This window comes from Cyclopterus lumpus, chromosome 19 (genome assembly GCF_009769545.1).
Source record: "Cyclopterus lumpus isolate fCycLum1 chromosome 19, fCycLum1.pri, whole genome shotgun sequence".
Classification (NCBI taxonomy): Eukaryota; Metazoa; Chordata; class Actinopteri; order Perciformes; family Cyclopteridae; genus Cyclopterus; species Cyclopterus lumpus.
Genome location: NC_046984.1, coordinates 7,660,482 through 7,673,859, shown reverse-complemented (window position 1 = coordinate 7,673,859; position 13,378 = coordinate 7,660,482). Strand labels below are relative to the sequence as shown.

The following is a 13,378-nucleotide window of genomic DNA, read 5'->3' as shown; positions in this document are numbered from 1 at the left end:
CCCTTATCCCTTGAATTATACATGTAAACCGTTCAATAATTGATAGGGCCCACTTAGCTTAATGGACAGAGTTAACTGGGAGAGGAGTGTGTTCCTACTTGCAGAGGAACTGGGCCGCCATAAACGGCACCTCGTCACCCCCAGGGTCATAATGAGGCCCCGGTCACAAGGCGGAGACGGAGCAGTCGACAGAGGCCAGCTGGGGTTAACTGGACCCCAGAGGGAAAGAGGACAAGAGGGAGAAGTGGGACCATTAACACCAGGTTCACCTGAGGGCTCGGCTCACGTTACTTCCACTCATTTTTTGTCGGGCCTGCTTACTCGTGTATGCAAAGACGGCAAACATGGTTCTGTGACTGCCTGCATGCAAACATTTTAACACACACATGCACTTACAGATGGAGGAGGCACGCTTAAGTTTACACATGGACGCACAGAGTATTTTCAATGCAAGAGTTCCTTATGAATTATTATCTGCTCTGGCAGTGAAATACATAGAGCTGCTGACTTTTACAGTTGCAAACAAAAGCTGTCCATTAAATCTGTACATCGAGGGTGTATTTGAAGCTTCGTAATGCTCCATCTCACCTATAGAATTTTTTTTTAATAATCTTGAGTGGTGCAATGGATCATAAAACTCACAGTTCGGATCGTAGTCACAGACCGGTTTACCACAAAAGATTCTAAATAACGATCCATATTGGCAGATACTGATCCCTTCTGTTTTTTTATTATTTCAACCGCTCTGACGTCAGTGTCGTCATAAAAACATACAAATGTATTTTATGGATTAAAGCAAATCAGGTCGTTAGTAGTTTTAATGATGTATTAAAAGCTGCTTAGAGTTCATATAAACAGCTTATAATTCATCTGTAATATCTATTTATGTTGCCGTGAAAGCGTCTCCTTCAAACAACTGGATCTATTCAAGTTTCTCACCAACACTACATTTTACGAGATTACATGTGAACACATCGTGAAAACGTGATACTTTACCTTCGTCTAATACACATTTTCACTTCAGATTTAAAACGGACGGGTTGTTTACAATGTAACATTATCGGAGACTAGAAAAGCATAAATGCCACATCTTTTACTGAATAGTACAACTTTATTACACTCTGGTGGTTAACTGTTTAATCAATCCGTGGGTCATATAATAACTCAATCCTTTAATATCAAATGTATTTCATTTCTTTTCTATAAAAAAGACTGACATTGTAGGTTGAGATCAATGTTGTCTCACTAAAAGCAGTCTTCTGACTGGTGGACAGCCGCATCACAGGAAATAGTGTGCGTTTTTGTGTATTTCATGATCAAATGGCTCCCCCCAGGCTACATTGAAAGGTCAGGGATCCATGCAGGAAATTAGTGTCTGTCGAAGCGCAGACAAAACACACACACACACACACACACACACACACACACACACACTCTCGCAGAGATTTGGGTAGTAGGGGGAAAAGCACAACCAATACCCGAGGAAACTAAACATGTCCTTCATTAAATTCTAGTAGCATCCCACTGCGCTCCCTTTATGGCTCTGCCTGCTTTCATCAGCCATTTTTCCTAAGCACAGCGCTAAGTTAACCTCCCGGTGCTATCGACAAGCATCTCACTTTAAACTTGTTATATTTTTTTGCATTAACGCTGACACTAAAGACAAATGAGTCTGCCTCTCCCCGCCCACCCGCTCTCCCTTCGCTCTGCCCAAATCTTCCACTAAGTAGCCCCTTGACAGCGTACATCAGACAGCTGAATCAAATGTGTGTAATCAGTCATCATTAGGGGGCATGAGCAGGAAAGCAGTGGCTGGCCGTCCAGTGATGAGCCTAAAGGCCATCGGGCGGTCGACTGCCAATTTCGGGCCGCCAGAGCGTCTGCGTCCCTAATTTTTTGCGGTGTGTCCTGCACTGTTGGCACGAGTTTTTACTTGTCGGTTGGGAGAAAGTACTCTGATTGACTGTTCAGCTTAAGTGAATGAGAAGATATCTAATTTTTCATCTTCATGTCATCTGATCATTCCGATACACGGATAATTTCACAACTACACGGCCATCTGGGAATGCAGCCAGGTGTGGTGTGAGAGCGGTGTGAAACTGGGAGGCGATGTATCTTAACAACGGCTTGTATATCTGCAGGCCGTTCTTCTGGTTTCCCTTTTTGAATGAGGAGTAGAGACTGCCGCTACCTCCTCCCCGCTTTCCTCTCACAAAGGTGCAGAATGTACCTGCTAGTCGGAGCTTTTGCGATGTGTTCAAGTGCAACTTTGGGGTCTCTTTTTGTGTCTTGGCCACCACTGTGACCCATGGTGTATGTTTGACAAAAAGCAGCCGCAGACTCGGAGGCATAACTTGCATATGTGAAGGAACAAGACCTGTTTTGTTGTTTTCTGCCTAATCAATGTGCAGCTAGCTTGTTTTCCTCTGCGTCTGGCTATTCTAAATATGTCAGCCGTCTCCTCGGGGTCTTTAGGCCATTTTGACCCCTGTGCTGACCTAGTAACCTCTTTGGGTCCCTGCATCATTGAGCTCTTTTACAGACTAGTGACAGGATAATGACTTGCTGCATCTTCTAGTCCGCGCCCTTGCAAATACCTCCACTTACATCCACAATAATATGCTTTCAACTTTAAACCTGACATTGGTACTTTTGAGCTAATTTATGAAGGGAACTGTCATTATGGGTTTCAGGTACAGTAGAGGAATGCACGTTTAACCTGCTGAGGCTTGAGGGCGGATGTAAATTACAAGTGAGTTTAACTATTAGCTCTAACTCATGTTGACGAGTACATGAAGTGACAAACCTAAACGGGTTTTAAGAGAAACGGCCTGGCGAGTAGGCACATCATTTGGCATCGCTGAACACACTCAACCTCTGGAGTCACGCAGACACTGCACTCGTGACCTCTCCCCCATTTCCACAGTCATGCTCCTTCTCTGAAGTTGAGAAAACCAGACCCTCGTAATCTATTCTCCCTGTGATTGACTATTGTGTTGTCCACACACACACACAGAGAAAGAGAGAGAGAGAGAGACTAACATGACAAAGCCTCTCCCTGGTGATCCTCTCTTCTCCTCCCCAGATCCTCATGAGCCTCTTCTCTTTCTCCCCTCTCTCTTGATCCCTTGTTCCCCCTTTTGCCACTCCACCTCCTCCTGGCCTCTCCACGTCCACTTCAGCCCTCTAATGCAAATAGCTCTTTGCCCTCTCCATATTTATGACCTGCTTCCTCCACTGTTAAATATGCGCTTAAAGAACGAAGGGCCTTGGAAGCTGCCAGTCGCATTTGATTAGCGAGTATCAATGGGTAGATAACCTCTCTGTTAGAGTGAGTGAAGAGCAAACACTTGAGCATAAGCATTCATGAGGGTCTTTTGGCCTGTAAACACTGAGAGGCACTGTGTGTGGCACTCGGCTCAATAAAGATGAATAGGTGTTGATTAATGAGTATGGATGTCATTTTCTTCTCCTGTGATTTGTTTTTAATGAAACGTGCTCATAACTCTCCCGCTAATGAAATCATATCTGCACAATATGTTCTTAAAAGGCACACGACCTCTCTTCTCTTTTACTATCTTTGTGTCTTTTCCAACGCTGTGTGATTATTGCCTTGAGGTCACAGGAACACATTCTGACCCTTGGACTTATTACTGGACGCTCGTTATGTCGTTGACGATCATTTTACGTGAAGAGAAAGAATAGATGTATGGAGGCCCGGGTTTAGTGTTCCTCCGGCTCCTACTATGTTTCCTATCTCAGAAGGGAAGAAGCATGCATATAGTCATCCACTCATGCACAATTCTATAATTAACCAATGCAGGCACTCTGTAAACCCGAGGCTTTATGTTTGATGAGGCCATTTTCACAGCCAGAGCGGTAACATTAAAGACCAGTTTGTGAAAGCCTGCGGTTTCACTCGTGGTTATGCATTTGTGTGTTCGTGTTATGATCCAATGATGACCGTGATCTTGAATTGTCACAGCTGCAAATCACTCACGGACGGGTTTATTAATTTACTTTGAGAGTTGACAAAGGGAGGTAACGCCGTGGTTCCATTGTCTCCCTTTCTCACACGGAAGAGGGTGTCGAGAAGAAAACGTGCCCGACTTTTATTTGTGGGGCTGCGTTTGAAACGTTCGTCTCTGCCTCCTCACATGTCCTCTCCTCCTCCTCGTTCTTTATCGGCCCCTTGTTTCTCTTGCATAACCGTCTCTTCCTGCTTACTGCTCTCTTGCCCTCCCTCTGTCTCCTGATGTGGGTCAGTGATGTCGCTCAGCTGATCGTGTACAGCTGCTGCATGCGTGAGATTTATCGTAAATCAAAATTCAAGCTCAATCGCAGATCCCTTGTGGGAAATGTGGATTATCCAATGGGAAAGGCTGGCTAATCATAGGCCCACTGCTCCCCATTCAGTTTGCCTCCCTGTTGACAGAAATATCTATGTGCACATTTTTTAAAAAACAACATTTTAATTGCCTGTCAGACCATCTTGATAGACCAACTGTACGTTCAGAATCCCCAGTGAATCCTGCGCACGCACACACACTCTCACACACACTCTATCAATAGATATCATGTTATGTGGAGTGTTCGTGCCCACATCTTCGTATGAGACCCGCTGTGCCTGTCCACATGCTGGCATCCTCTGGCCGTGACACCGGCTGCTTTTTGCCCCCTTGTGCCCACCACCATGTCCCACACCATCAGCTCATGCCAAATTTCTCCAGTCACCCCGGGGCAAGTGCCAATTCGAATAGTCGCACTGTCAGTCAGCAGGCATAGACAGCTGCAGGGTAGAGTTACGCCGTGTTACTCAGGGTTGCGAAGGGGCGCTGTTGCCAGGGAACTTGTGTTTCTCCCTGGCAAGGTAGCTGTCTTCGGATGCCTTTTTATGTTTGGTTTTTACACAATTAGATCTATAAACATTGGTATTTGTCTTAGGATTCAACACATCTACGAGTGGTTTAAATGTCCTGTGCATTCTGGTTAAGTGACTCATTAAGTGTGTGAAAGTGTGGCTGCAGCAGCACAGAGCGGCTACTATGAAGTAGCTACTACATGAAGTTGCTGCACCTTTTAACATCTGCTCGATCCCTTGCCACCCCCTCCGCGCCCTAGTTCGTCCACACATGTTCTCAGTTCCGTCTCCATTTGCCAGTGCAGCAGTGATAGGAAAACCTGGTGTGTTGTTATTTCAGAGGCCTGGCAGTGTGGAGAGGGAAGTTATCTTGGGGCCCCTGGAGAAGGGCTCTGGAACGTGGTGGTGGGGGCCTCTGGGCTGATAAAAACCAGGCCTGGCCGAGACCGAAGCATGCTGACGTTCACACGCACAGGCTGTCCCACAGCATGCACTCAAGCTTGCAAAACAGGCAGATGCGCGCTCACATTTGTTTCCGAAATACATGCGTTTAGTGTAATATATTTACATACAGCCACCAACACCCAGCTCCTCCTCAACTCTTCAAGATGCTAAGATGCCATGAATTACCCCTAAACACTAAATCTGGCTCTCCGTTTCCCGGTGTGGAGGAGGGATCGTCATCCCAGCCAAGAAAGACTCCTGCTCTGACCTGCTTTGCCTTTGGCCTCTGCTCTGACCATCATCTATCACTCGCGTATGTATGTTTTTCTTGCCGTAACACTCTGGGGGGTGGGTATTTGGCCCCATTTTTAGCACTATCCATCAAATGTTGGTCTTGGAGCCAGTGGAGCCTTCAAACGAACGGCTCGGTCCTTAAAGAACTCAGGCTGTCACATAAATTTCTGCTCTCTCTGCAAAATTGGAATATCTGCAATGGTAGCAAAACAGCAGGCTGTCATTTCTCTGAAATGTGGAAGTGATGTGTCATGCGCCGCTGATTTTTTTTTATTAGAATCAGATTAAGCTCTCAGTTTGATCCGTGCCCTTCCTTCCTTTACACTATGAGCATTATGACTATGTTCCACCAACCAGATATCATGTCGGACCTTGATATTTCCAAAAATGGTAGTGTTGCGCAACACTGCAAGATTGTTCCCATTAATTTGCTCTGCAAATTTGGAGACTCATTATTAGTGACAGTGCTCTGTATCCTAATGCATTCTCCTCCTCCCCCTTTCTCTCTCGCTGTCTCCACATTGAGACGGTAGACTGCCAGCTAGACGTGCTGCAGCTTAAGGGGAGCACAGCCAGGCAGGAGGATCCTCGGTAATCCTCCTAACTCGCCCTCACTGAAGCACGCACCCAGATTCATATGCCATCATATCAACATGCATGAAAGGAGTAGGGACAAATGGACTACTAGCGTGAATGAAAAACCCATCTCTAAGGCAATTAAATGATGTGTTTGATCCGCTGCAATTTGTTCGAATCTTCAGGTAGAAGTTGAATCGGATACTGGCATTCCTGTGTTGGATACTGTCAGATTTTAAGGCCTTTTGCCGGCCTTAACGATGAGTATCTTGAATCCCTTTTTGGCTTCCAGACGTGAAAGAGGATTTCCTGTGACTCGTAGGAAGCAATGGGACGAGGAGAATGTCCGACTCAGTAAGTGGAATAGGTAGGAGGAGATGAAGGTGGAAAGTGGCGGGAGACGGGGGAGGAAAGGCTGGATTCAGTTACAGTGAATACGGGAGGCGTGAGGCTCGCTGTCTGCTCTCCTGCCCTATGTTAACCTCCACGGGCTCTCCTTCCTCTGTGTGTGTGTTTTCACTTATGCTTGTCTGCCCTGCCGCCCGGTTCCTCCCCCTCTCCCCTCCAATAAGTGATCACACTCCGTGTTTGAACACAAACACACCCCACTGTCGCTTTCCTTACAGCTGTCGGTCTGTGCGTGCCTGCTAGCGCGTGATGTCCGCCCTCACGCCCTCACGCCCTCACACCCTCACCCTGCTCGTATTCAGATGGCGTGCGTGGCTTCGCTGTCTGTAATCAGTGCGATGGCAGAGAGCAGAGCCCCATCCATTTTCAGCAGAGATCCGTTATGACGCTTTGTTAAAGAATGGCAGGATTTCCATGTTAGCAAGGAAATAGTCCCGTTTCCGCCTCCAGTAATTGAAGAGTGCTGACAAAGCGTGTTCGTGTGCGTGTGTTGTGTGTCGATTTCCCTCCCTCTTACCCACTTTCCTGACTTGAAAACCCCAAATAACGTCTGAATATTTAGCAAAAGTGGAGCACTAAGCATGAGCGATGTCTGTCTCTGCTCACTTGTTGGTCTGTTTCACTTGTTGGTCGTTTTTATGGACATGCATGATCCATTGGCCCGCAACTCCCAGGATTTTGCAAGGCGGCCTCCATCCCTGAGGCTGTTCCAATGGCCATCCCACTCCATTATTTTAAGCAGACTTCAAAGTGAGACTTAACGTAGTAGCCCGCGGAATGGTGGTCTGTGTGGTGTCTCCTCTCAAACACACTCACTGCATGGAAAGACAAATGGACCTCAATATGGTCTTCCATGTATCTTACACTTGGCAAGTATGTGTGCATGCGCATGTCCAAATAACCTAATAGAAGCCAGGGGACACGAGAGGCCGTGATGGAGTAGGATTCAACAAAGTGGAAGACCCTGTCAAAGTCCTCCCTCTCCCTCTCCTCCATCCCCTTTGCCTTCATTTTCTCCACTTCTCTCTTCCCCAATCCAGGCAGCCAAGCAGCCAGCCTGCTAATGTAGTTAGCTCCCTCCTAATGATGGTGAAATCTCATTAATATGCTTCACAGCTGGGCCCAGTAACCAGTGGGGATGAAGGTAATCAAATCTCAGAGGACTAACCTAGAGCTGAACCTCAAGAACTGCTCAGCAGCACTGGGCCGAGACGGCAGAGTCTGGAGGCTTGATAATAGCCGTTGGGCTGTGTATGTGTGTGTGTGTGTGTGTGTGTGTCTTGGTCTGTGGTCTTACGGCCTTTGAAGTACTGATGTTAGCCTGGCTATCTTATGTCACGATTACAGCTCAGGCTAGTTCATCATCAGAATAGATTTAATTTCAGTCTTGTGCATATTTGTCCATTTAAGTCCAGGCATGCTGTAATTGCTAATGGAGGAAGTGGCTGCAAGGGCGCGGCTTCTCTCTAAGTGCACTTGTGGCTCATGATGTATGCAAAGTGAATCTGAAGAGCGACATTACAGACCACTCACACTTGAACTTAATTAAATCATCTGTGCTTTGGCTCTGAGTTCGAGAACGCCACTCCACATTACGCTATTTAGATAACGGGGGGGGGGGGGGGGTCTGCACACGCACACGCACACACACACTCTGGCACACAAAACCTGTGTGTTTATAATACTTGTCTGCAATGGTGAATATAAAAGGAGGGATCTAAGTAAATTCAATGTCGGCACTTTGATATACTGGTCATTCAGAATTGGTTTTATGGGAGAAGTGCGTTGTTCATTCATCGCCAAACTCACACATTGTTTGGACCAATTAATAACGGTACAATTCCGAATTAGAAATTACATTTCATACATCCATTACGTTCAATGTGCCAGAGCCAGTGGTTAGATGTGGGACAGACACGCCCTCCTTCAAATGGACTTGTGACAGGTCTGACAACGTGCCAGGCTGTGGTCTTGGATCCAGCCTTTTAGCCTGGTGAACCACCACTGCTGCTGTGACCGTGTGTGTGTGTGTGTGTGCGTGTGTGTGTGTGTGTGTGTGTGTGTAAATTCCTTATCAGTAACTCCTTCCTTTTTTTTTGTTTGAACATTATTTTCAGAGTTGCAGGTTCCTGTTCCTGCATGCTTAAGGAAAGCTGCAAATCATTGTCTATTCATGCTTCCTTCTCTTGGCTAAAGGAATGATCTTCTAGCTGTAGTGCAAGTATTAGTTACCGTGCAGACTCTGGAGGGGCTCCGGACTGGACACCTTGCCAGACACATTTCCAGTGTTAATATGTTGCAAGGTTACTGAAGAAAGCTCTCCAGGCGAGCGTGAGTCAGTTCTTCCAGTGTTTGTGCGTATGCCTTCACACAATAGCCAGGCTTGTATGATAGTTGGTGTTGATCAGAGCTTGGAAGCAGGCTGGTGTTGAATAATGCCTTGGTGAGGGCTGCTGAAGGGCTAAGTAGCTCGGTCCTCTCCGCTGAGCCTCCCTGCCTCTCTGTCCACAGGCCTGCCATTGTTTTGCTCCATGCCTCAGCTTGACAGGGCTCCAAAAGCCAGCCATTGTAATTAATTACAGTCGCCAGCCCCCTCACAGTCTCTTGTCCTTGTGTCCCAGATTTTCATGGGTGCTCTCATTAAGACTATGCATTCTGTGTGAGTGTGAGTGTGTGTGTGTGTGTGTGTGTATGTATGTATATGTGTTTATATATATATATGAATAAATAAATGTTTAATGGCCCTAGGAAAGCCTTTAGCCTGTGTAAATGTAGGCATGGGTGCAATTGTCATGTTTATGTGTTAGTGTGCGGATGGTTGGCACATCTGTTTGTCTTCTACTGAAGGCAGCTTAAACGTGGATGAATAGCTCTCTGGTCACACTAATAATGCAGAGCTGTATTCAGTCCACATCAAGAGAGGCAGAAGAGTGCAGTAAACTGAATCTTTTTTTTTGCTAATGAGAAAATATGCCATGTTATGTAAGGCCTGCTGTGTTTAACGTTAATTAGTTTGACATGGTTAGCATGGCCCAGTGGCATGGGCAAAGACGGCTCGTGATGACACCAATAAAAGGGCAATGTGAAGCAAAGGACGGACTCTCACTGTTTATCTCACACTTCATCCTCCCAGCTCACTTTGGGAGGATAACTCCCATTTGTCCTCCCCAACAGCATTTTTTTAAAGTGCATCTTCTTACCGCTAAATGCATTACTCTCCTCGATTTGAAATTAGGATAATTCCTTTTTATGCTTTTGTTCCTTTATCTACATCCTCCATCATCAGAAAACTATATTCTTCCCACTTTTTTGAAACTGCATATATATTTTCTACACCTTAACAAAATACTCTCTGCTCAATAAGCTAAAAAAAAGCCTTTGGCATAAACAATAAGTGTCTCACTCAAGGCCTAGGTCGAAAGTCTTCCCCCTCAATCTATATTGACCCATTTACACCAAGAACTTAATAAGGTTGTTGCTGGTGTCAAAGTGGCATAATGACATCTGGGCCTCACAAAATGAAATGTCTTAATATCCCGGGCCTGATTGGGTGTCACTGGTCGGTGTTGCAACCTGAGTTTTATTGCTTTTAGCTTAACTGTCACCCGTCACTTGAAACCCACTGGGATGTGCTGTGTGCTCTCCTGAGGGCAGAGATAACATGCAGGCTCTGGCTCTGGCGAGTTTCGGTGTACCGTGCTTCTGTCTGTTATTTTTCTCCCAGTAGCCTCGAACATATCTGGGCATCAGGTTGGTTTATTTTGGTTGTTCTGGATCTAATCTTCCCCTGCACCATCTGCTGCATGCGCATGGAGATTTGCAGGCTGAGACCAGCACACAGACACTATAAAAGGATCGGAAAGTGTGTGTGTGTGTGCGTGAGAAAGGGATGTAGCAAAACTTAATCTTGTTTTATATTGACCAGTGTGCAGTGCGATTAGTGCTGTTTGGTGTGTGGATTGTGTGTTCTCAGCTGTACTACGGTCCTGCTGAACCAGCCTTTTAAATATTGATGGCCTATTTACACACCCACATTACATGTCTAACAGCTGCTTGTCAACCGCTACGATCCCTCCTCTGCTGAGCTGAGGATGCTGCGTGGAGAACCGAGGCTTCACATATACCTGTATTGATAAGGATGGAACCAGAAGAATGTAGTTTATAATTGTTGGGAAGTTAAACTTTAGCCAAAGTTTTTGACGGCCTTTTCTGTGTCATGGTCATCATCACTGGTGGCACCAAAGTTGTCTTATTTTCTTGAATGTAAAAAGGTTAGGGTTAATGGGTTTGGTATTAAAAGCTAGTTTACAAGTAGAACACACGTGCCAGCTCAAAACAGCTCCACTTGGATTATACTCTCATTTAGTCAGCCAGAGGCCACAGTGTGCAGCGCTCCGCTGTGAATGTGTGTTTTTATATTTGATGAAAGAGCTGTGTTTTGTAACACACAGGATATTGAGGTCAAAGTCCAATACATATTACATGAGGGCAACAGCAGGTTACTTCCCTAGAATCCTGTACCGCCTCCGTTTATTATGTACAAGCACACAAAATATGGGCGCCTGGCCTGCAAAGCGCTCACATGTTGTTTGGTTTGTCATATTAGTGCTTATTGGATGGAGACTGAGCATTTTTATTGAATAAGAGATAATTAGTTATGTGTTTGGTTGCAGGGGTAAACAAGTTATCAAGACTATTGAGAAGTATGTTTAGCTTTGTATGCATTACTTGTTGCTTGTGATTGGTACAGTGTATGCTTTATCCTTTAATATTTTTCTTTCCAATGGCGATTCTGTACATGTCTGATCAAGAAGTTGTCCTTGCACATCCATTTCCTTTCCCTTTCTTTTCTTTACACATTGTTAGAAAGTGAGTACGTTCCCCTTCTGGGGATTCGTATTGGATGTTGTCGGCAGCAGTGTATCAGTCTGCACTGGGTCGTGTAAGAGCTTTGAGTGGACACATGAGAATTAGTGTTTGTCCTACTGGTATCGATTAATACTGCCTGTCTGTCAGCGCTCCCTCTGATAGCGTTCACTAACCACCCTCTTGTTGCTCTTTCCTCTCCACAGCGATAGAGACCCAGAGTACCAGCTCAGAGGAGATAGTGCCAAGCCCGCCATCACCTCCGCCGCCGCCCCGCGTCTACAAGCCCTGCTTTGTGTGCCAGGACAAGTCCTCGGGGTACCACTACGGTGTCAGCGCCTGTGAGGGCTGCAAGGTGAGACCTCCAGCCTTACTCTGAATCTGCCAAGCAAGCAAGACGTTTCGGCCATCTTGTAACCTTCATGTGATTTGTAGAGGAAAATGTGCACTCGGGTCTACACAGGCTAAGCTGAGATGATAAAAATGATAAGGCGGCTCATTTTGAGTATTTCACATCCTTTGTTTTTTTTTCAGTGTTTAATGCTGGAATTTAAAGGTGCTAAATGTGAGTTTGGCAGCATCTTGATTGCGTCTCGACATGGAAACGGCTGAGCCGGGTACACGGCGATGCCGTTATCAACCGTAACCGTCATCTGAGAGCAGTGCAGAGCGGCGGCCGTGAGCTAGCCACCGTGGAGCATGCTGACATGCACTAAAAGCACATGCGGCCAATGTCAATAGAGCAAGGAGAAGCTCTGATAGCAACACAAGGAGAGGGAGAGCGACTTCATTCTCTGCTCAGGTGGACAATAATCCACTGGATCGTTACAGAGCAAATATTGGTTTCCCGTATATTGCCCCTTTTTAATGTGGGAAATGAGTCAGAATTGACTACCTTTTCACGGGGAATCATTTACTTGGCATCGGCTGCTATATGAATTGCCTAATCATCAATATGACCTGGACAATGTGCAAAATCGGCTCTTTCAACCTAAATCTGCTCACGTTGTAAAGCAGATAAGGTATATGATGGACCTGCGTCTAATCATGTGCAGTATGTGAAACTTTGTCAGCCATGTGGGTTCACTCATATCAGCTTTGCTGACGTGTCCACTCGGCCGTCTGTTATCAATACAGCCATGTTATACAGGTGCTGGAGAGGCCTTATAGCCCACCATCGGCTCTGTTATCAGTTGCTAGTTGCTGTGTGCATGCATACATGTTCTCCTGCTCGTGTGAGCAGGCCGCTTTATCTCGCTCCTCCCAAGGCACAGAGCCAGAGTTGTGTAAGCTCAGAGGTGGGTAGAGATGAGACGGGTGGATCTGTGGAATCTAATGTAATTTTACTGCCAGGTGCAAACTTTATAAATCCACAATGTCAACATTTCACAAACCACCTTGTTTTCTTTTGTTGTAGAGTCTTAACACAAACAGGAGTGTGTAAATCCTCTTTGCAATATGTATTGTATGGTACCAACAGCCCTGTGTATAGCAAGAGGAGGTAGGGAGTAGTTTGATGAAGGGAGGCAGGGCGTGACAGGTGCCGGCTAGACCCTTTGACTTATCGACCAATACTGTGGTCTGTATGTGTTGCCATATGTGCAGGGATAGGAGTGCTGCGGAAGGACCGGGGTAAGGCATCGAGAAAGAGCCAGGCTGGAGACGTCAGGAGGCAGCGGCAGGGGGAATGTAAAAGTGCAGACAAAACGATACGGGAGAAACTGCAGGGAGTGAGATAGTGGGAGTGAAAGAGCAGACCGCTCTGAGAGGCATGAACAGCTAAAAAGAGAGACGTGGGGATTGTTGAAGGGGCAGCAGATCAGGCTGACTGGGTACAGGGGCCAAGGCTGAACTCATTGACATCGAAAGAAAGACGATCAGCGCAACAGAGCACGCGGGGGAAGGGGGGGGGGGGGGGGATAATGAGAC

The 13,378-nt window shown here is 46.2% G+C and overlaps 1 protein-coding gene across 10 annotated transcripts in view; it reads left to right on the top strand.

Annotated features, from left to right (window-relative positions):
* The window catches only part of raraa (retinoic acid receptor, alpha a), a 154,786-nt gene that overhangs the window by 129,834 nt on the left and 11,574 nt on the right, over positions 1 to 13,378 (top strand). For all 10 annotated transcript variants that reach the window (XM_034558402.1, XM_034558400.1, XM_034558401.1 and 7 more), the window contains one exon: positions 11,656 to 11,804. In XM_034558402.1, coding sequence (XP_034414293.1) covers positions 11,656 to 11,804 — 149 coding nt within the window. The remainder of the gene's footprint in view (positions 1 to 11,655; positions 11,805 to 13,378) is intronic.